This window comes from Eimeria necatrix, genomic scaffold, assembly GCF_000499385.1.
Source record: "Eimeria necatrix Houghton genomic scaffold, Enh_scaff12, whole genome shotgun sequence".
Taxonomy (NCBI): Eukaryota; Apicomplexa; class Conoidasida; order Eucoccidiorida; family Eimeriidae; genus Eimeria; species Eimeria necatrix.
Genome location: NW_013654875.1, coordinates 157,120 through 178,232, shown reverse-complemented (window position 1 = coordinate 178,232; position 21,113 = coordinate 157,120). Strand labels below are relative to the sequence as shown.

The window sequence follows — 21,113 nt, the reverse complement described above, 5'->3', positions numbered from 1 at the left end:
TCACTCTTCTTTAATAAAATATCGGAAAGAAGAATCGACGGGTAAGTGCAGTTTCAGGGGTTGAATCCGCGTAACATATTCAGCCTACATGAGAAAAGCATTCCCAGTGCTTTGTCAAGCTTTTAGATATTGGATGTGATGCACCACCGTACAGGCTTCCTTTCCGTATGCAGCCACACTCAACGCCACGTAATGACGGGAGCTTAAGATCGCTATGAAATTTCTTTTGGCGTTCTTTACCGTGTTCAGCTCAACAAAATCAACGCAAGGGAGAAAAGTGCGGCTGTAATGCCAGGAACTGTTATCCACGCTGAGCCCCGCTGTCGCTCTAACAGCGCCTCGTACACATCAGCCCTGCAAAAAGAAATATGCAGTGTTCGGTCTTGAAGTTTGACCAAAGTTTTATGCCCAAATATATGGTCCTTATCATGCTGTATATAACTGTAAGATGGTGATTTAGAGTAATTTTTGTTGAAGGCGAAAATGCGCCTGTAATTAGTATTGAAAAACTTACTCAATTGGCTTCGTTTCATCCTCCTCCAAAGGCTCTATGAAGTAGCAAAATAGAACGTTTTTACCCTGTTCACAGTCTGTAGTGGCGGCACACGCCACTTTCTTCGCCTTAGTGGACACCATTCGCGCAAGATTCTTTGCTGCTAGGTTGTCCAGTGGAGCCTTCCCCATTTTGGCGGCTTCATCCGATGCGTCGTAGTTCGCCCTGCACAAAGAAGCAATCAGTGGTCAGATTAGCGGAGTTAGCACGACAGCTCAGACGAACAGACCAAAACATAGTTCCATGGTAGGCGAGGAGGATCGAGGAAGAAAGAATCTGCCGTGCGTTTGCGTCCCAAAGGGAAGCAAGAAGAAATGAGGCCTGCGCCCCAGCAGAAGTTTCAGGAAAGTGGAATATATGCTTAAGGTGGGAAAGCTAAAGCAAGCGGACTGTTGAAGATGGCTCAGCCCTGCAGTGAAAGACTCATTGATCAGAGCCTCGCAGTCGAACGCCGTAGAATAATCAAAAGTAATTACAAGTCCAGAATACTGCGCACCAACAAAAAACACGCACTATCAACTACACGACGAATGACAGCAATGCGAGATTTAAAGTTACTCTCCTTCTGCAGTCCATAAAAACTTCCAATTGGTGAGTAAATGCACGCAAACTCCTAAGGAGTCGGCGAATAACGGCTTTTTCGAATGCTTCAAGCGAAAATTTGGCGTCGTAAATCTTACCGGTGATGCCGCTGCATTTGTTGCTGCACAGTTTTTATCTTCTCCCGCAAGTTCCACTGCGATTTCGGTGACTTTAGTTTTGTCCCCAAGCTTTTTTGAGGGCTGAAGACTTGAGGTAACATCGTTTTCTTCTGCTTTAGCTAGCTCGCTCAACAAATTATTCAACCCTTCTACTCGAAGTTTATTTAGAACGGGTAAGCACTCTGAGTAGGGACAAATAGGACAAGCCACGCTTCTAGTTGTACTCGCTCGTCTTGAAAATATCCAAAAACAGCGTGGCATTACGTTTGCTGACCAAACCAAAGGCGACAGAAAAATATTCTGGACTACTATTGTGGCAGCACTATATTTTTCTTCACATGAAGGCGCTGATCAATTTGAGAACGCCTACAAAGAACAATGTACCCGAGCCTAGCTCGAAAATCATTGTTCTCCAGTCCACACTCCTAATTTACCGTCAGTCTTGTCATCGGCAGCAGGCGCAGTTCCCGCGTCAGCGAAGGAAGGTAGCCCTATGTCTAGGCTCTTGCCGTGCGGATTAACTGTAGCTGACCAAATTGAGACTGCTGCTGAAAAATTCGGTGCCGTTGCTCCAGCGATGAGCCCGGCGTAGCACGCCAACTGACTGAGTCGAGACATTGAGGAAAAACGCAAGTAACCGAAGGGTCAACAAGAAAAAAGTGGACGAGCGCACGCAGGTCGACAGGCGACGGTATAAAAGTATGCAAATATCGAGGAACAAATGCGTGCTTGCAAAGGGCGCTTGCAAAGGGCAACTAACGGCTCATTGAGGTGACGATCCCAGCTGCAACTAACGGTTCATTGAGGTGACAATCCCAGCTGACAGCTAGAGGGCGGTGTTGTCCCTCCATCTGCGCTAGAATGGGCTAACATTTTGACTCAGTATTCAAATTTGTGTAGCTTCAACACAAAACGTTTGAAGAGTTGGGTGCGCACGCTCTTGCTGGCCTATTGGAGTGAGCAATCATTGAATTAGTTACCATATGCTAGGGAAAGGTGTGTGTGTGTGTGTGTGTGTGTGTTCAACTGTTCACCCACATTGCGAAATGCGATGTTTTAAAGAAACGTAATTATGTCATCTAGCGAGAGGCATATCTTTGTTAATCCCCCACTTTACTTTTCTTTTGCCCGGTGCAGCGAGCAATGTGTGACCTGAGCGACCCCGAATACCCCAGGCTGGTGGGATTTCAAACGCGTTAGGACAAAAGAAACAAAAAGACCGACCTTAATCTGTTGGCGAAATTGGCCATGAACGCCCATGTCTTTTGGCACGCAGTCATAGATCAAATTGCAGCTGAGTCTACGTAGCACAGTTCCACTGTTTGCAGTTCAGCATCAGTTTTATTCACAGGCTTTGAGGCTGTGACTGCTTGATCAAATAATGATCTTGCATTCAGTCCGTTGTGGTGATGATTAATAGGATCCAACTGTCAAAGATTTATTGGGGACTGTCTCTGAAGTGGCCCCTGAGGCTCCTACAGCAGCCCCCCACAGCACGCCAGCAAATCAAGGCGAGACATGCTGAAAAATTGCAAAAACTGAAACACACAAAAAGTGCTTGGAAAAATCCAATGGGAGTAAGAGAACAAAGTGAGGGAAAGAAAGGAAAGGGAAAACGGGAAGAAGCTGCTAGTAGGTGTGCGCGTTCGACACGCAGCTCAAGTTGACGGTCCTCACATACATTGGGACAAGAATATGAGTACGGGCTCACCACTCTCTTTTCGCTGCTTGGTGAAGTCGTGTCTGTTTTGCGTAACTGCTGTGCACTGCCGGGTTTCATCTCCCGAGGCGCTTATTCCAAATGAGACCAGGAAGAGCCGCCCAACCATGCTGCAGCCCATATGGCATGCATTCCGACTCACCGAACAGCAGTAAAATCCCCGCTGGGAAGTTTTCAAAACATTTCTAGTAAGGTGTGATTGGATTTCATCTCCCGAGGCGCTTATTCCAAAGACCAGGAAGAGCAGCCCAGCCATGCTGCAGCCCATGTGGCATGCATTCCAACTCACCGAACAGCAGTAAAATTCCCGCTGGGAAGTTTTCAAAACATTCCTAATAAGGTGTGATTGGAATTTATCTTCCGAGGTGCTTATACCAGGTGAGACCAGGGAGAGCCGCCCAGCCATGCGCAGTCCGTAAAGCACAAATTCCAGCCCACTGAACAGCAGCAAAGCTCCCATTGGAAAGTTTTCGAAACGCCTCTCATAAGGTGTGATTGCTCCTGAATACAGATGCTTTGCGCTGTTTAGAAGAAAACAAAGCACATTCCCGCCATTAGGGCTGAATGTGCTTTGTTTTTGGGGACGCTCTGAGGCTTGCTCCAGCTAAGCTGCATCAGCATTCATTTGAAAAACCTAACCTCTGTATTAAGTCAAAGTTTAAAAGAATCCAGCAGCGGCAGATAACCTGGGGAGTTGACGTTTCAAAGGATGGCCACATGTCGCGGCCATTTGCACGCAAGGAAGGACGTTGCGTTTCTCCTCCTCTGCGACCGGGCCAAAAAGGAATATTCGCAAATTATTGCTATCCTAATCTGGCCTCTCAATACATGACATCATGTTGTAGTTGCCTGCCTCACTACGAAGGACTGTGTCGAAATATTGCACGGAAGGCTGTTGCATCCTCCGTAGGACTGGACCAAGAAGGACTGTTCACATGTTAATGTTATCTTAATTAAGCCTTCCAGTGTCTCGAATTATGTTCTAGTTGCCTGCTTCCGTGCTCAAGACTGTCTGTCAAGATATTGGCTGCCACTGAGCACACTGAGCCTAGACCGCCTACAAAGCTACACTGTTGACAGCCGCGGCATCGATTCCGGTTCTCATACTTTGAACAATGCATTCGGAGCACTTGATTTGGCATGTTCTCGCTTGTTGTGAAATGACAAGAAGCCTGCAGAAATATGTATACGACTGCATTCGTGGAAGCAGCCAGCTCTTGAAGCAGAAGTTTCTGGCTGCCGGAGCCCAAACCGTGGAGTTGGGAAGGTACCATCATGGTCTTCGTAGAGCGGTCAAGCAAACACAAAACCAAGTAAACCCAGAAATCGCATCTCGGAGTCGGGGGCACCCACAGCAGTTTAACTTGAGAACAGACAGGTGCGCTTCATGGTGCCCCCTTAGGCTAGACTACCACAGCATTTGCGTCCTTCCAATATAGTGGTATGCAAGCCGCCACTTTTTTTTCGCGGAACAAAATGGGCTGAAATATGCGTTGAAAAGAGGAAGACGCCTGTCAAGCAAGGGTCGCGCTTTCAAGCCCTGCGAAATCGTTACGGGGGCAGGGGCTTGCATAAACTGGCATATAACGGCCTTTAGCATTCTACAAAGAAACATGTCTCCGTGGAATTTACTTTAGGTATACTGCACCTAAATTTGGGATTTTGAAACCTCCGCCTGAGCCAGGCCCTGAAAGGAAGGAGCAGACAAAACCCTTTGGGCATCACAACCCTTGCACCCACCAAAGCTCCGAGCATATTCGGCTGCTTTTATCTTCCGAATGATGGATAGCATGCCGTGCATGTCGGGAAGTATCATGGAAAGTTATTTTCTCAATAAATGGCAGGTCGCATCGGCTTGCAGTGCCCACTACGCTTTTAGGTATCAGCAAATGGCCGGACTATGGTTGCAAGGGCAGAATGCGCCCTCCTATCTCACTACGGCTTTTCCTAGATTCAGCTTAGCTTTCAGTGATCGCCGAATTATATATGGCGTGGGCCGAGCAGACTTCAGTGTGTCAATCTTCTGGAATAAGAAAAAGCATTCGCATCTGCAGTTGCAAGGTGTGAATTCACGCCGCAAACTTAAATTTAAAACTGCGTTTTGAACGCTTCCAAAGTGGCATAGGCAATGGAAGTGTGCATTTGCTTAAGATGCTACTGTAAGACTTCATGAATTTGTATTACAACTGAAGGCTTGAAGCTTGCCTTCATCGCCTAATGCGGAGGCTTCGTCAAGTTTTGTCACATCAGACTGTTTCAAATCTACATTTTCACAGCGCTATTACCTTTGGCAAACTTCAAAGCCCCGAGAGACGCAGCAAAGCTTATTCTTTCTCTTACGACTGAGTAGCGCGCCTTTAAAGAAGGTGCCGACTACAGACGCATGTTATGTAACATTATCGTAATTTCCGTCCCTGTGCAGCTAAATAGCTTTGTCAGGTGTGTACACGAAACTTCCTGGGCGGCAAGAGTCGTAGCTTGTCGCCTAGCCAATCGCGTGTTTTATATCAACAGACTCTTGAATCGTCACTACGATGCTTGAGCGGGGCTTTGCCGGCTCGTAGGTAGAAGTACATTTCAGAAGAAGCATTTGGGGTGCGAAGTCTAAAATTACATACCATGCAGAATGAGTTCGCTTAATGAGAAGCGGTTTCATTGTTTTCATATGAATACGCGCTACACAGAGTGAAGCTAGGATGAAGACACAGGACAGAATACCGGGAGGGGAAGCCATTCTGCATCCTTGGCGGATGCTCCACTTCTCCAACGGTAAGTGTATACAGTTTGCAGTGTGAAACAGTGCAGTCTTGAAGCCTGCCTCTATATGACTCAGAAATGCCATCCCATGAAATTTGGATAACCTTGGCATTTCCAAATGTCGCGTCTCGTGTTGCTTAACTCAGAAGAATCAAGACGAGAGACAAAAGAGAGTCGGCAGCGCAGAGAATCGAGATGGGCACTGCACCTGTCACCGCTTCCCATAGAGCATTGTAGAGCTCAGCTCTACAAGCGACACGATACAGGTACTCTTGTTATGTCTTGCGTTTTTCACCTGCACTCGAGCGAATTGAGAACTGTGTTCTACCGTTTATGCCGTCGGTGGTCATGCAGTTGACTTAACGCTTACGTGAAAGGCGTATGCCCAGTTTGGAGTGGCTCTATGAAGTAGCAAAATAAAACATTGTGGCCTCCTTCGCAGTCGTTGGTGGCGGCACATGAGACCTTGTGCTTGATATCAGGAACGCGGCATTTCTGGCTGCAACATAATTGAATGAAGCTTCTGAAACATTATATTTGCCTGTCAACGGGTTGGAGTTAGACCTGCGGGACGAAGGCGGCAATGCAGAGCACTATAGTTTTAAAGCACACAGTTTACATAACGTGGCTCACGAGAGAGCGCAAGTTGAGAGACTGTTGGACTTGAAGAAAACTAGATAAACAAGCAACGGGCTCCTTCAAGTGGTCAGTCCGGCTGTGTAAGTAGCCTGAATCAAGGCATCAAAATCGAATTTCGTGTCATGCCCGAATGGAATTGTGAGTCCGGAGTGCTGCAGGGCAACAGCGGAACAATCAATTTCGAAGCCCCTCGTATAAGCATATGAATTCAATTATTCCATTGCATTGCAGCTGTCCAGCTTTTTAGCCGAAAGTGACAGTTGAGTGCACCTACGGTAAATCCCTGCTCGTTGTCTGCCCACTTCCGACTCTTTGGCTAATTTTGTTCCGGGAGTGCACCCTGTAGAAGCTAGCCTCACTGAGCTGCATATATGAGCTCCTTTTGACTTTGTGCATTGTTGCAGCAGGACAGAGTGCAAACTGCTGCGGTGAATCAGTCCATCGAAGTGCTCCTGCTTGCTGTTGACACATTGATCCATTCCCAGCCAATTTTGTTGAAGCTGGTAGAAGCTACATTCAGCGTTCTTACCTGGTCGTAATGCTTGAGACGTGTGCTACAACCCGACTCCATAAGTATTGAATATGTTTGTTACAGAGAATAAATGCGCAATCCGACTTCAAACTACTAAGTGCGCCGAGGCTCTAGAGGTGTTTACAAATTGTCACCTCGTCGTTAGCAATAACTTCCTCTTGCCTTCCAGAAGTTTGCAGGAGAGTGAATTACAAGCAGTTTCTTCTACATTAATGAGAAGAGCTCTCTTGTTGCCTATGTTATTCAAGATTGGGGGTTTTCCCTATCTACTTTTTATTAACCGGATGAAGAAAACGATGAATATTTTAAATGGAAACATCTAGACCATCCGAGTTGCACAAAAAACCTAGGTTGGGACAAATTCTCATGAAAACAACCAAAATAGCGTGTCGAATTCTCAGAACCATGTTGGTAATTGTCCGGTTGAGGCGCTGCTGCCTTCGTAGAGATGAAACAGCCTCATTCTTCATCTTCCTCGGAAAAAAAAACTGGCTTGGACCTTGCAGGTGAAGCGTCAATATGCACGGCAAATTTTTTCCATTGTGCTGTTTAATGCTCGTCTTCTACCCTTAATTCTGAAAGCTATGGTAGTAATGCGGAGCATTTCCAGCGTTCCTTTGCTTGCTTTAATGAATGCGATACGAAGTGAATCTGTATATCACCGCACACGATGCCCTTGTGCAGCTCCACTTGAAGGTGAAGCTCAGATAAAAAAAATATCGTTGCGATGCTTCGATGGACACGTTTCCTCGAGATACGTCGGCGTTAACGCGGAGGGCGAGCAGTAATAGTAGTAATAATAATCAGCGCTGCTGCGTTGCTAGTCGTCGACCGTTTTCAACTCAACATTATCAACGCGAGGGAGAAAAGCGTAGCTGTAATGCCAGGAATTGTGATCGGCGCTAAGCCCCGCTGTCGCTTCAGAAGCGCTTCATACACTTCAGCCCTGCAAAAAAGCAGAACACTCTGCTTGCCAAGTGGGTTCAGTTTCATGCCTATATAGATCGCAAGCCGCAGCGTTAAACAGCAGGCAATCAGCAAGATTCTCCTGTGTAAAATTACTCACTTGATTGGCTGCGCTTCGTCCACTGCTAAGGGCTCTATGAAATAGCAAAACAAGACATTGCTGCCAGCTGCACAGTCTGTTGTGGCGGCGCATGACACTTTTCCCGCTTTAGTTGACACTATAGCCGCGAGATTTTTTGCTGCTGGATTGTCCAGCGGAGCAGTGCCCAATTTATTGGTTGCAGACGACGTCTCGTAGCTCTCTCTGCGCAGAAGCTTGCAATAGCCAGATCAAAACAGTGAGAATAGTAGAGCGGCCAAATAGCAGGAGCGATCAAATTGCAGATACAGTGTATACAGATTGTTGCACAGGGAGTGCGAAACAAAGTTAAACGAAATCACTCTGCTCCATCATCCATGGAGACACATGGATAAACATCGCATGCCGCATGCCTCAGTGAATTTCATAGAAACAGAAACTTTTGTTGGAGAAAATGGCAAAAACGGACTGTTGGAGATGGCTCAGTCCTGCAGCGAAGGATTCCTTGATCAGAGCCTCGCAGTCAAACGCTGTGGAGTGTTGAAAAGTAATTACAAGTCCAGAATACTGTACACAAACGATAGCACAGTTTAGAGCACCGCAAATGGCGGCTAACAAATGCAGGTGAGCAAGACCTCGGACAAATCAGTACAAAGAAGTTAGAGTATTTCGTGTCAATAGGTGGCACCAGAAGTCATACCTTGGACGTATTCGCATCGGCTGCTTCACAGTTCTCTTTGTTCTCCCCCGCGAGCTCTTGTGCAATTTCAACTACGGTTGTTTTCTTATCGCTCTCACTTTTTGTTTGAGGAGATAGACTCGAGCGAACTTCTTCGCTACTTGCTTTGACAAGTTCGCTCAACAATCCGTCTAGCCCTTCCGTTCGCAAGGCATTAAGAACTGGCAAGCATTCTGAATTGGTGCAGAAAACAGACGCCACATTTACAGCGGGTGATACTGCACGCGAACACCTATATAGTATTAAAAGTAAGTGTTCAGAACAAATCAATTACGCGTATAATTGGGGGGCTAACGGTTGTTAAAAGGGGGAGCAAAGAACATGCTATAAGTGCTCATTGCAACAGATGACAGTCCAATCAACGAGTCTTACGGGCATGGTTTGATGACAGTATTGTACCATGTATCTTGGGCTCTAGGACTGTCTACAGACGATATTACATTTAAGGCCAGCGTGCTTGTCATTTCCTTTACATCTACACAACTTACCGTTAGTTACATCATCGGCAGCAGGCGCTGTTCCCAGCTGAGCAAGGGAAGGAGCTTTTATGTCTGGGCTCCCGTGGTGCGGGTTAACAGAGGCAGAGCGAATCGGAACCGCTGCTGAAGAATTTGGTATCGCTGCTCCAGCAAGGAGCCCAGCGTAGCACGCCAAGAGGCCAATGCGAGGCATTGAGGAATAACTTACGGAACCGAAGGGTCCACAGGGGCAAAGTAGACGAGCATACACAGGGCAACAAGTGATGGGATAAAAAAGTGGACAACTGTTGGGGATCGAATGTGTGCGTGCAATTGGCAATTAAGAGCTCATCGAGGTGACAATCCCAGCTGCCAGCTAGACCACGGCGCGGTCCCGCCATCTGAGCCAAGCTATTATTTTGATTGGGTATTCAATTTTATGTAGGTTTAACTGAAAACGTTTGACAAGCTGAGTGTGTGGGCTTTCACGGGTCTATTGATGTGAGTGGTTACGAGTTGCTATCTGGAACGGGAACGCGTGCGTGTGCCTGTTCATCTCTCGCTCACCCGCATTACGAGCTGCGGAAAAACAACAAGGGCAATGTTTCGCCATGTAGCGACAAGCCCATCTCTGCTAATTTCCGATTTTACTTTGCTTTTGCCCGAGAATTCTTCTAGGTGAGTCAAGCAATGTGTAACCTGTGAGACCGGGAAGTCCACAGGGTGGCGGGATCTCGAACACGTTAAGTCAAGCCAAGCACACAGAAGCGCATTAGCCTGTCGATAGAGCTTGCTACGAACGCCCAACTCCCTCCGCTCGTAATCATAAATCAAATCGCGGCTGAACCTACATTAGCACTGTTCCAGTGTTTGCAATTCACCACCAGTTTTGTCCTCCTGTTTAGGAGCCGTGGCTGCTTGACCAAATAATGATCTTTCATTCTGGCTTTTGGAGTGATGATTAACAGTTGCAAATTGACTCGGGACAGTCTCTGACCTGCCTGCTGAGGTTGCTACCGCGAGCTGTTCCCCACAGCACTATCTACAGCACTCCAGCAAATTAATGCAAGATATGCTCGAAAATAGGAAGAACCGAAGCGCGAAAAATGCTTGGCAAACGTCAGTGGGAGTACGCACAAAGGGAAGAGAAGAACCAGAAGGGGAAGCATGAAGAAGCAGCAAGTAATTGTGTGCACGAGATACGACTCATCAAGGTGACAACCCCAACATCCTGGCATTCACTGAGGCAAGAATATGCATAGGACCCCGCCACCTGTTTTCGACTCTTTTTGAAGCACTGTGTGTTTTGTGTAACCGCGTTGTGCTACCATATTTAGTCTTCCGACATTTTTATGCCGCGTGAGACCAGATGGAGCCGCCTGAAGATACTGCGGCTCATGTAGCATACACTCCAGCTCACCGAACAGCGATGAAGCTTCCCACTGAAATGTTTTCAAAAAGTGTTTAAGAAGATATGAGTGCTTCTGAAGGCACGTGTTGTGGGCTCTTTGACCGCAAGGAAAGCATTCACACCATTAGGTTCGCACTGGACTGGTCAGACTATAGGACTTGCTCGAGCTAAGTTGTACTGGCATTCATTTGCAGAATCTAATAGCCAAAATAAGATGAAATATACATGCAACTTGCAGTTGTCATTAACATGAGCAACTGATGGTTCAAAGGGTGGCCACTTGTGCGTGCACGCATGGAGGGCCGTTGCGCCTCTCCTTTCCTACGACGTGACTGTAAAGAACTGTTTGCAAGCCATCTCCTAGTTTCCTGATTGAGCACACAAGATTTCCTGTCGATATACTGGCAAACACTCGGCACGCTGGAGCCTGCACTACTTACGGAGCCATGCTCTTTACAGTGGCGTTCTCAATTGTAACAAAAGATTACGAAAAGCTTAAAATATTTAAGCTTTTCGTAATCTTTTGTTAGATTTGATATTACTTGCACTTTTTTTGTTTCGAAGTGGCCAAAAATTCAGGGTAACGTTTATCACACTGCATTCGTGGGACGAGCCAACCTCTGAATCGGGAATTTTCGACTACTACACGGGGAAGAAAACGGATAGGAAGAAGGAGAGTCAGAACACAGGAAAAGAAGCGATAAAAGTAGACACGAAAAGAGAAGGGACAGGAGGAACCTTAAGGCCGGAAAAAGCAAGCATGGGACAGAAAGAGACAAAAGAAGCAAGGGCACGGGATACAAAAAGTGACAGGAAAGATTAAGAGACAGGCGACGCAAGGAGAGAGCACAAAAGACAGGAAGAGCCAGCCGACACCAAAGAACAGGAAGGAACGAAAGATGAATGACGCAAACACGAATAGGCAGGCGGCAAATTATAATGGGAGAAGGGAAAAGATAAGGAAGTCAGCAAAGAAAGAAAAAGATAGATGGCAAACACGAAAGGACTGGGGACGGAAGGAGACAAGACACAAACATGCGTCGGGGGAAGAAAATAAGACACGAAACGAAAAAAGCTCCAAAGGTTGTCCAGCGAAAAGAATAACATGAGCAGAAATCTTGAAACTATACTGCGCTGTAAAGTGCTGTGTCCTTACATGAGCTGTGATCAGTAAACTATGTTTCAGAATAGAGAAGTGAGACTACGCCAGCGGACGCAGCTTCTCACCAGTTTTTGCTGAGTTGCTTTGGGATACTGCAGATCGCGTTTGCAACCTGGGTGAGCTCAGAACTAGTCCCAGAGAACTCTAAGGTTCGGAACATAATGGTGTTGCACATTGCGCCGTGTCAACATGAGCAAACACAAGCAAGTCGCTCAATAATCTCGAAAACAAAGCGAAATATTGCGAAATACATGCTAGGAGAATTACGGGGTCACAATTTGCAAATATTTCCAGTTCTCTCACGTTAGAAGATTTAAAAGTTGCAACTTCAAAGAAACCTTGTCTTCGGCAAGCTCCAAAGCACCAACAGATGCACCAGAGCATATTCTTTGTCTCTCAACTGAGTGGCACTTCTTAAAAGCAAAAAGCAAACAAAGACTAGAACAGATGCTGTTTAAAATTATCAGAATTTCTGTTTCACTATGGGAGCTTTTGACTTCGCGCAGCTAACAGCTCTGTCAGGTGAGTTGTCAGGTGAGTACAGGAGACACTCTAGGCAGCCAGAGTCGAAGCCTCTCGCCTGGCCGACTGAGTGTTTTTAATAAACTGAGTCTAGAATTTCCGTCATGATCTTCGGAGAGGGTTATGCGCATTCTTAGGTGAAAATGCACTTCAGAGGAGGCACTTGTCTGCGAAATCTAGAGTCACTCAACGAGCCCAGTCAGCTCACTGATGGAAAATACCGTGAGCGGTTTCGTATGGAAATTTGCGATGCGCAGAGAAGTTAATGATATTGATACTAGGCAATCCAAACAGCGCAAGCTGCGAAGTTGTAGTTAGATTTTGTGGGGATAGAAAGATAAAATGCGTCCTTGGCCAAACGTCCTCTTCGTCAAGCATTTGCAGTGGGCAGCAGTGGAGTACAGAAGCCAACCTTTCGATGAGTTATGAATGCCTTACCACGAATTTTTAGAACTTCGACATCTTCACCAGCTACGTTTCAGTTTGTTCCTCAGACTTAGGTCAGAAGGATCAAAGCGACGGAGAAGAGAGCGCCGACAAGGCTGGGGGCCTAGATAGAAGTTGTGCCTGATTCCACTCTTAAGAGAGCATTTTAAAGCTCATTTGTGAAAACCACATGTGGCAATTACCGCTGTTTGGCTTTGGGATTCCGTTGTCCAAGGAACCATGCTTTTCCGGCGAAGCGCATTCTCAAATTAGATCCAGTTCGGAACTTTTAAACCAGTTTTTTCTGCCTTGTGCTTTCTGTTCCCCATATTGTCCTTTTAAGACCAAAGTAAACTGAACATCTATAAATGCGCCAGTCTGGAATGTACGAGAATGCTCTGGCAGCAGACCGAAGAAGAGTAAACACCGCGATTATATATGGGTTGAAATTATAGCGTGAAAACGTCCTGAAAATACCATCACCAAAGATCATATGTATAGTTGTGCACGTCAATGTCAGTACTTCATACTGCCTAAAAGTTCCACGCCCATCGTTATAAGGAGTATGATTGGTATTCGTGTCTTAATGAAGCTGCATCAGATTTTTCAAACATGAAATCGATTATCTTATGCACGATATCGATAAAAAGAACGTGACGAAAATTCGGGCTCAACTCACAAACAGCTGTAATGGAAGTGGCGCTGCGCAGGGCAGTCCGAAATCACATTGCTGGCAGTCAGAACAGGAGCAGCTACAAGAATTGGGCTTTTCCCGCACGTCTCACTGAGTTCTGTTATACCGTAGATAATCTCAAAGTCAAAAGAAGCGTATGCATGTTATTTGCTAAGCTAAACTCTGGGGGACAGGCTTACGGAACAAAGAGAAAGTTCCGGAGGCAACAGTGGGCAAATATGAACAAACTACAGGTATGTATCAGTAGAGGCAAGTGACTGGACCTTCGTTATTGGTGCATGTACTCACGCGCAGATGTTACTAAACACATACATTTATCCACATGCATGAACGTGCACGTGCAAATGATGTGCTTGCATATAAATTTGTGGTTAAAGTGTCGATCCAGAAAGGGCTAAGGCTTGCAATCGCCATGAAAGCGTACAGTTTATTGGGCATCAAAATTTCACCTCGTAATTAGTGACCTAAGACTCACAACTTCGGTGCAATTGAAGTCTAATATGTGGCACTTTTTCGACAGTGGGTTGATGCTCGCTTGTCTCGAAGATGTGTGGATGCAGTTTCACTTCGCAGTATAAGCAACAGTGGAAATTTTGGCCCTCAAGGTACATTGCTTCCAAAGAGCAGCGACTTTTCCAAGACCGCTATGGTTGCCTAGTTTAGCAGTGACCTGATCCACTTCATACCGCGGAGGGTGTTACAAGAACGTAGTGGTAGGGGAACGAACTGCACCGTTCATGGCTCCAAACATCAAAGAATAAGTAAATTATGTGGGCCTCTCGTCAAGTTTGTCATCCTAACTTTTGCTTCTCTTCGCTTAGCTCCTGTTGTGACACTGTTAAAATGCTTTAGTGTACCGTGGGAAGAAGCCGAATCGGAGTAGACAAACACTGCCATGCATGACAGTCAAGAGGCTTGCTGGTTGTGCCCAGTGCCTCTGGTAGCACACGCAGGGGCTCCTTGCTCCGTTGCTTAGTTGTATGGAGTCTAAAATGCAAAGAGATCCGCTTCTTCTCTGCAGACAACATTTTCTGTGGTGCTACTAGCTCGGTAGATGTTGAATTCATTTGAGTAGACCTGCACTGAAATATATACATGCGCAAGAGTGACTATGCGAAGCTTGTATCTGGCTTGGTAAAGTAAATAGGGCCTTTGTAAAAATCTAGTTCAAGTAGCTCTGCATCCGCTGGCATTACAGCACCAGTGGCTGGTCCGATTGCGATGCTTCCAAAAGACCAAAGTGATTTGCAGGCGAACAAAAGTCCATACGAAATGGTCGCAGTCGAAATTATTATAAAGAAACATGCCTCCTGTTATAAGATGCTCTGTTATAAGGTTCAAGGTAAACACTGGTGGGAAAAATCTCGAGGTTCTATGATAGAGAGTCGGTCCGATAAAGCAATAGCAAAAGTAACACGGTTACGCGAGCGTGCACGGCTTGTGGCCTTTTATTGGACTATTAAGCCTGCCTACTTACTTTTCAATGGAAAATGTTGTATGGCCCAGCTCTGTTCAGAAATTTTGTCCTCGGCAGCGTGTGAGGATCCAAGTCACCATCTGGTCACACAATGCCTAACTTCCAAACAACCTTGCTGTGACGAACACAGAATAATGCTTCATCTCAAAAACCTCAAAACATGTTTATTAAAAAGAGGATCCTTATTGCTTATGATTTCTATGTGGAAATATTTCCTGTAACAGCTTTCTGCGCTGTATTCTGGATGGCGTGTGGCTCCTGGGATCTGCGCTCCTGCCGGCGTAAATATCTCTGAGAGGAGAGAAATACGGCGCTACAAAGGAATAAGACTCCAGAATGTTTTTTTCTCAAAGGCATATAAAATTTCTGGAAATGTCGAAGCAATTTCTCGAATGACTGGGTGCTGAGATCGAGGCATTTGTGCTCGTCTGCGCATTGCTTGTCAAACACACACAACATAATCACTAACCGTTGCTATCAAATGATACAGGCCGTCATTCTCTGTTTTTTCTCCTTTCTTCTATTTTTGCCGACTCGTTCGGTTCTACGTGTTCTCACTTTGTTAGTAACAAACCTACTTCCCCACGATGACTCGCGTAGGTTTGATTGCTTGTTATGCCGGCGTGCTCGCAAGTGTGGCCACACCGAAGCTCTCATCAGCGCTTTCCCTTCGCTCTGCCACAGAAAGCTCTCAAGAGAGCCGTGATGGCTTTGCACTATTTATTTCGATTGAACAGACGGCGCCCAAAGCCGACGACAAAACTGATGGTGAACCATGAACGAGAGAAAAAAATGAATGATGCTTACACTGCCATACTTCGATTTGCGGAGATATGCTGGTCTACGGAGGTTGTTCTTAGACATTATGATACCTACAATGCATTCCAGTGCCATTTAACCTCAAAAGTTTTCTGTAGATGGCATTGCAGCGGCGCTTCAATGCATGTCCCTCTATGTGCTCCTTAGTTGGTTACTAGATGGCCCAGTGGGAGCAACTGCGAAGATATGGCCGCTTTGGCATTGAACTCGTGTTATGTTGTTTTCAGAGTGCCTGACAATCATAAACACCATGAGGACGGGAGCTGTCAAAGGCCTGTTAGAAGCCCTAACCAAGGCACAAGACAACGAGGTGACAGAAAGTTTGAAAAAGTTAAAAAAGGAGGGTGAGGAGAATACCACTGCTAAAACGATTGCAGCAAAGCTTGCGGGCACGGATGCAACTACGTGTGACTCGGCAGCAAGCGCAAACGCAGAAACGGTATGACTTCTAGTAAGAGCTATGAGCTACAACACTAGGCGCGCTCAACTATCACTACCCGCTAAAATGGTAGACAGCTGCAGGTCAAGAAGAAATCTGTTTTTATACTTATTCAGGGGGCTTCGAAACTGCTTGCTTTTCCGTTGCTCTGCAGTATCCCGGGCTCGTGATCCCATTTGCATATGACACGAAATTCGATTGCAACGCTTTGATCGAGGAGACTTACACAGCTGGGCTTAGCCACCTCAAGGAGTCCGTCGCTCGTTTTATCTACTTTTTCTTAGCCAGTTTCACAATTTTTGCATCTGCGCTCTCTTGTCTGCCAGCAGCTCAAAAAAGCATGTCTCTTAATTGTTGGACCGTAACCATCATCACCTACGTTTTGCAGATCTCGCTTCGACCCGTCGACAGGCAAATATGATATTAATGAAGTTCCCTTTAATAATGTGGCGGCCAGCAATGTTGCGTTTTTGATGTCAAGCAAGAGCACAAAGGTTTCATGCGCCGCCACCAAAGACTGCACAGGAGGCCACAACATTTTATTCTGCTACTTCGTAGAGCCACTCCAAAATGGGGAAGCGCCTTTCACGTAAGCGGTAAATTACCGGCATGATCAATCAAGAGCACGCTACTTTGTGCGCTGGGATTATAAAGGCTAAGCATTGGTAATTGTATCTTGTCGTTTGCAGAACTGAGCTTTACAATGCTCTCTGGGAAACGGAGACAGGCGCAGCGTCAATCTCGGTTCCCAGCGCTGCTACAGGTCTGTTGTCGCTCGCCTTGATTCTTCTGACTTAAGATGGACGAACAAATTACAGAGCGCCTACTGGAGTTGCAGAGCTTGTGCAGATTTCTTAGGGCGGCATTTCCCAATCCCTAAGACGGCTTCTTCTGAACTCCTTTGCTGCGTGCTTCAAGCGGCTGATAAAGAGCAGCTCTGGCCAAGAACGTAGCGAGAAGGCTTTTCTTCCCGCCACATCTTAGTATCACTTATTTAGCTTGCACTGTAAGAAGTGTCTAGTTTCATCCTCATTAAACTCATTGTGCATCACGCATTTCCATGTAAAAACACTGAAAGTGCTTCCCATTAAATGAGCTAACAGCGCTACCTCTGTGGCTTTTAAACTTCACGCCCAATTCTTCTTCTGAAGCGCGTTTTGGCTTGAGAACGGGCAAAGCCTCGTTCAGGCATCATAGTAGGATTTATAGACTCTATTTACAAAAAGCATCCAATTGGATTGGCCTGCGGCTGCGACTCGTGTGTCCAGAGTTCCCCCTGTATACCTGCCAAAGCTGTTGGCTGCGCAAATACGGGGTTTCCGACAGTTTTGTGTAGTACAAGATCCTAGTGTGCGCTTTCTTCAAGGGCGTGCTGTTCAGTTGCGAAACAAAGAGTATGCTATGCGGCAGCTGCTGCCGAAATTTGCTAAAGTTAGGGATCCTTTGAAAACTTTAGTTTGAAACACTTCGGCCTGAGCGGATCGGTAAAAAGCCTATAAAATATTGACCTGCAGCCACAGTTTTCCTAGCTTGTATTCCGCTATGTGGAGTGTCGACCCAGAGATTTCCTGAGTGACTTGCTTGTATTTGTTCTTGCTGCCACTAACGTACTGTCCAGCCTCAGTTTGTTCCAAGCCTCAGCGCTCTCTGGGACCAATTTCTAGCTCATCTATGCTGCAAAACCGGCATACAGTAGCCCAAACCAATTCAGTAAAAGCTGCTGAGAAGCGGCGATTGGTGGTGTGGCCAAAAGGACCCTGCATCTCCCTATGCGTAAGAATTGTTTGCTTACCACGGCGAAGGTGAGGGTCCTGCACTTTATTTCGCAATGACGAGCCCCGAACGGAGTATTGCAGCAATCTCGAGTGCGCCTCATTCTTACCTAACCTTGAATGAATCTGCACAGGAAAGGAAAACGGTGTGCCGCGGGGCACAGCTTCGCTACAAATTGCATCAAAAGAATAAAAATATTGACAAGGACCTGGGAGTGTGTTTTCTTGAGTAGACTGAATATGCTGTGTGGAAGCAACCGTCGCACCTGCGGTTACCCGTGGATTCTTCTTTCCGAAAAATATGAATGAGCGATCAGGGCTCCTGTTTACAGCGCCAGCAGCGCCTCATGCGGGCCACTCCAAAACAGCCAACAGCGCATGAAATTATGAGTAATGTGTCGGAAAACCCCCAAAAGAATGCTTGACAAATTGTCCCAATGTGCACTACTGTCAGATCAGGAGCTATATGCAGTTTTATCCAGGTACTTTTTAGTTACTTGCCTTCATTTTGACTCCACTTTGGTCAAATTATGGTAGTAGGCATTAGATCCACCAGTAGATGAAGAGGTATATCTTAGAAACAAAGGTAACGAGGGAACCTGCATTCAATATAAGAGTCATGGCACTTGAAATACAATTCGGCGCACACTTTCCGGAAAATTTGTGCGCTACCGTCATTGGTGATCATGCTCTTTTTCCTGAAAATTACGTGTGCTAATTTTCTATATAGATCTGATCTGTCACGTCGACCTTAATTTTAGGTCCAACATTCAGCCAGTTGTTCATAGATGTACTATATATTACATTCGGCGATAAGCCTCTGCACCAGAACTTGCGTGAGGCCACTCTGCACAAGAGACTGGCCTCATCCTATTTCTGGTGTAGCAGAAGACCATGTAGACGGCGGACTAATAATTACACCCGTCGTTATGGCTGTTGTTCTTGCTGCTTACACCCGTGTCTTCGATGCCCTCGCATACTGCGTTGTAACTGTTGCACTTGTTTTGAGGTTGGATGAGGCCAGCCTCTGGTGCAGAGTGACCTCATCCAAGTTCTGGTGCAGCGGCCTGTCGCCGAACACATTTTCAAAACAAAGAAGACGCCCTGGTCTTGTCAGTGAGCAAAGATGAAAACAAACAGCAGGGATTAACCCGCGCATGCTTCTGTATGAGTGCCTATTTCTGCGCCGATATAATATACATGCATGCACACAACATGTGTAGGCACGTACAAATTAGTAAGGAGGCGAGTGCACAGACATGCTTAAGCATCAAATCTCTGTTCACTATGACTTTCCTCAACGTGCAAGCGTCCAGCTTTCAGCAGTTAACCAATGAGATTATATCCGAGAGAAAATCGCTATGCTGGTTCGCCGATGTTGTGCCACCAACGTTTTCATCGTTCTTGTTAATCTGCTCTTTAAAAGCTGGGATGCAACCAAGTCTCATGATTCCAGCGACAACGTAAAGTCATCTGGGCTTCTGCGAGTTACACTGCCTTCAAACAGAACTGAGATTCCCAGCAGCTATTCAGCCCCAGTGGTATAATGCGCTGAGTCTGTTAACGCTGATGATAAATTTAAGTCATCACAGTGCGCCAGAAACCGTCATATGGCGCATGGATTGCACAGCCCTAGGACCAATTCTACGTAGAAAGCTTCCCCTCCTATTGGCTCAGCCCTTGTCAGAAATGCACGCAGTGTTTCATCTCCCCGATGCCCCTGTCGTCACATGTGCATGTGACATGTTTTGCAACGCTCTTATATACCTAATGGGGAACTTGAGCTAGGTCAAACAAGCAATACCGCACACGACAGCCAACAGGCCTGCTGGTTGAGGGTTTCATTAGGCTGATGCATGGGGGCTAATATACGAAAATGGCCACTGATAAGCTACAGACAGCTTTATATACAGGAACTTTAGTTTGCCAGATGCCTATTGCCGTTGGATTCCCCTAAGCTCATGCATGTAAGCAGACAGGACCACATATTTCGGCCCTCCATGAACCTTCACAGCGAAGCCGATGGCCGCTTACGGCCTTTGTTACACTTAATACATTCAAGCAGCATCCTCATGCATTGTTTCAGCTCTAGGTACTTTTTACTGAGATTCGTTGTGCATATCATAAAAGCATTAGGCATCCCAGGCACGCATGAACTAACTCAAACGAGTCGAACGAGTAATCTTTCACTTGCAGAGCTTTTCGTTGACTAAAAGCAATAAATTTTCAGTTTGTTAAATGAGTGCACCCGGCAAGCTCAGCACCCGGCGTGGTTAGTCGCTGCTGAGCTGTGTGGTAGTGGTGCTCGTGCAGTTTGGAATACAGAGGTGTGTCGAGAAGGAACAAGAAATAGCACGAATTAGTTTTATTCAATCACAAATAATAAGCAATATTTCTGCTTTAAAAGGAATCAACTAATCAAGAAGTTAGAAGATTCTTTGGTTGAAATATCGACTAGTAGAAGCATCGGTAAAGGCAGACCAAACCTCTGGGTACGCAAGCGTACGTGGTGTCTGACAATTATTCGGGTTATGCAGATTTCCTACTCGCGCTTTATGCAATTTTTGTGACTTATCTTTTGGCTTATCTGAGGATTTCTATATTTAAAGGCTGTAGAGTCAGCAGGTCACCACGTGCCATGGTGACCTTCACAGGATCGCTCTACCACGAGCAGTATCTTCTTTGAAGTCAGCAGCTTCTCAGTGCCCTCCTTTTAAGAGTATTTTTATATTGTGAAGTTTTCTCAATATAAACTCTTCCTTCGCCGATTCCTGTCCTCTTATTCGTGATGGCTTGTACACGATGCTGGATGGATCGCTGGTGAGTATTCCGGTCACAGCAGCCGGCATATATGTATCTGTGAAGAAAATACAGTATCGGAAAGTGATCAGATATTGTAAAGTTTTGTTTGGAGGTTGATTTATGTGCTGGAACAGTCGGTGCAAGCTCCTGGGCCATTGGATTCTGGGATCGAGACTGTAGTGCCGGGCACTACAATTGACCTTCGTCGCTACACCCGAGACTTACTAACGCGAAAAGCATGAATAATATTGAATATCTTAGGGCATAAGGCACCGTAGGATAGTGGAAAATCATAAGAGAGACCAATGGGCTCGTTAGCCCGCACCGGGTGCGAGGTTGGTCGCGAGGTTTGGTGCCGCGACGCGACTCGGGCACTGACCCTCGGCGAAGGTCAGCTCTCAGTTCTATTATTCTGGGTTTTCTCACCTCATAATAATATGAACTG

At 46.1% G+C, this 21,113-nt stretch overlaps 3 protein-coding genes across 3 annotated transcripts; 1 reads left to right on the top strand and 2 right to left on the bottom strand.

Moving 5' to 3' along the window:
* Positions 1-245: 245 nt before the first annotated feature.
* Positions 246-1,872, bottom strand: ENH_00010260 (SAG family member; the record flags this gene model as incomplete). Its single annotated transcript, XM_013584101.1, has 5 exons — positions 246-354; positions 515-718; positions 944-1,041; positions 1,234-1,436; positions 1,689-1,872. 5 exons carry the CDS (start codon positions 1,870-1,872, stop codon positions 246-248), a joined length of 798 nt encoding a protein of 265 aa, XP_013439555.1.
* Positions 1,873-7,739: 5,867 nt separating this feature from the next.
* On the bottom strand, positions 7,740-9,358 carry ENH_00010250 (SAG family member; the record flags this gene model as incomplete). Its single annotated transcript, XM_013584100.1, has 5 exons — positions 7,740-7,848; positions 7,969-8,172; positions 8,417-8,514; positions 8,648-8,859; positions 9,175-9,358. 5 exons carry the CDS (start codon positions 9,356-9,358, stop codon positions 7,740-7,742), a joined length of 807 nt encoding a protein of 268 aa, XP_013439554.1.
* Positions 9,359-15,423: 6,065 nt separating this feature from the next.
* Positions 15,424-16,892, top strand: ENH_00010240 (SAG family member; the record flags this gene model as incomplete). Its single annotated transcript, XM_013584099.1, has 5 exons — positions 15,424-15,604; positions 15,883-16,094; positions 16,249-16,346; positions 16,483-16,683; positions 16,784-16,892. The coding sequence occupies 5 exons, from the start codon at positions 15,424-15,426 to the stop codon at positions 16,890-16,892; spliced, it is 801 nt and encodes a 266-aa protein (XP_013439553.1).
* Between the last annotated feature and the right edge of the window lie 4,221 nt (positions 16,893-21,113).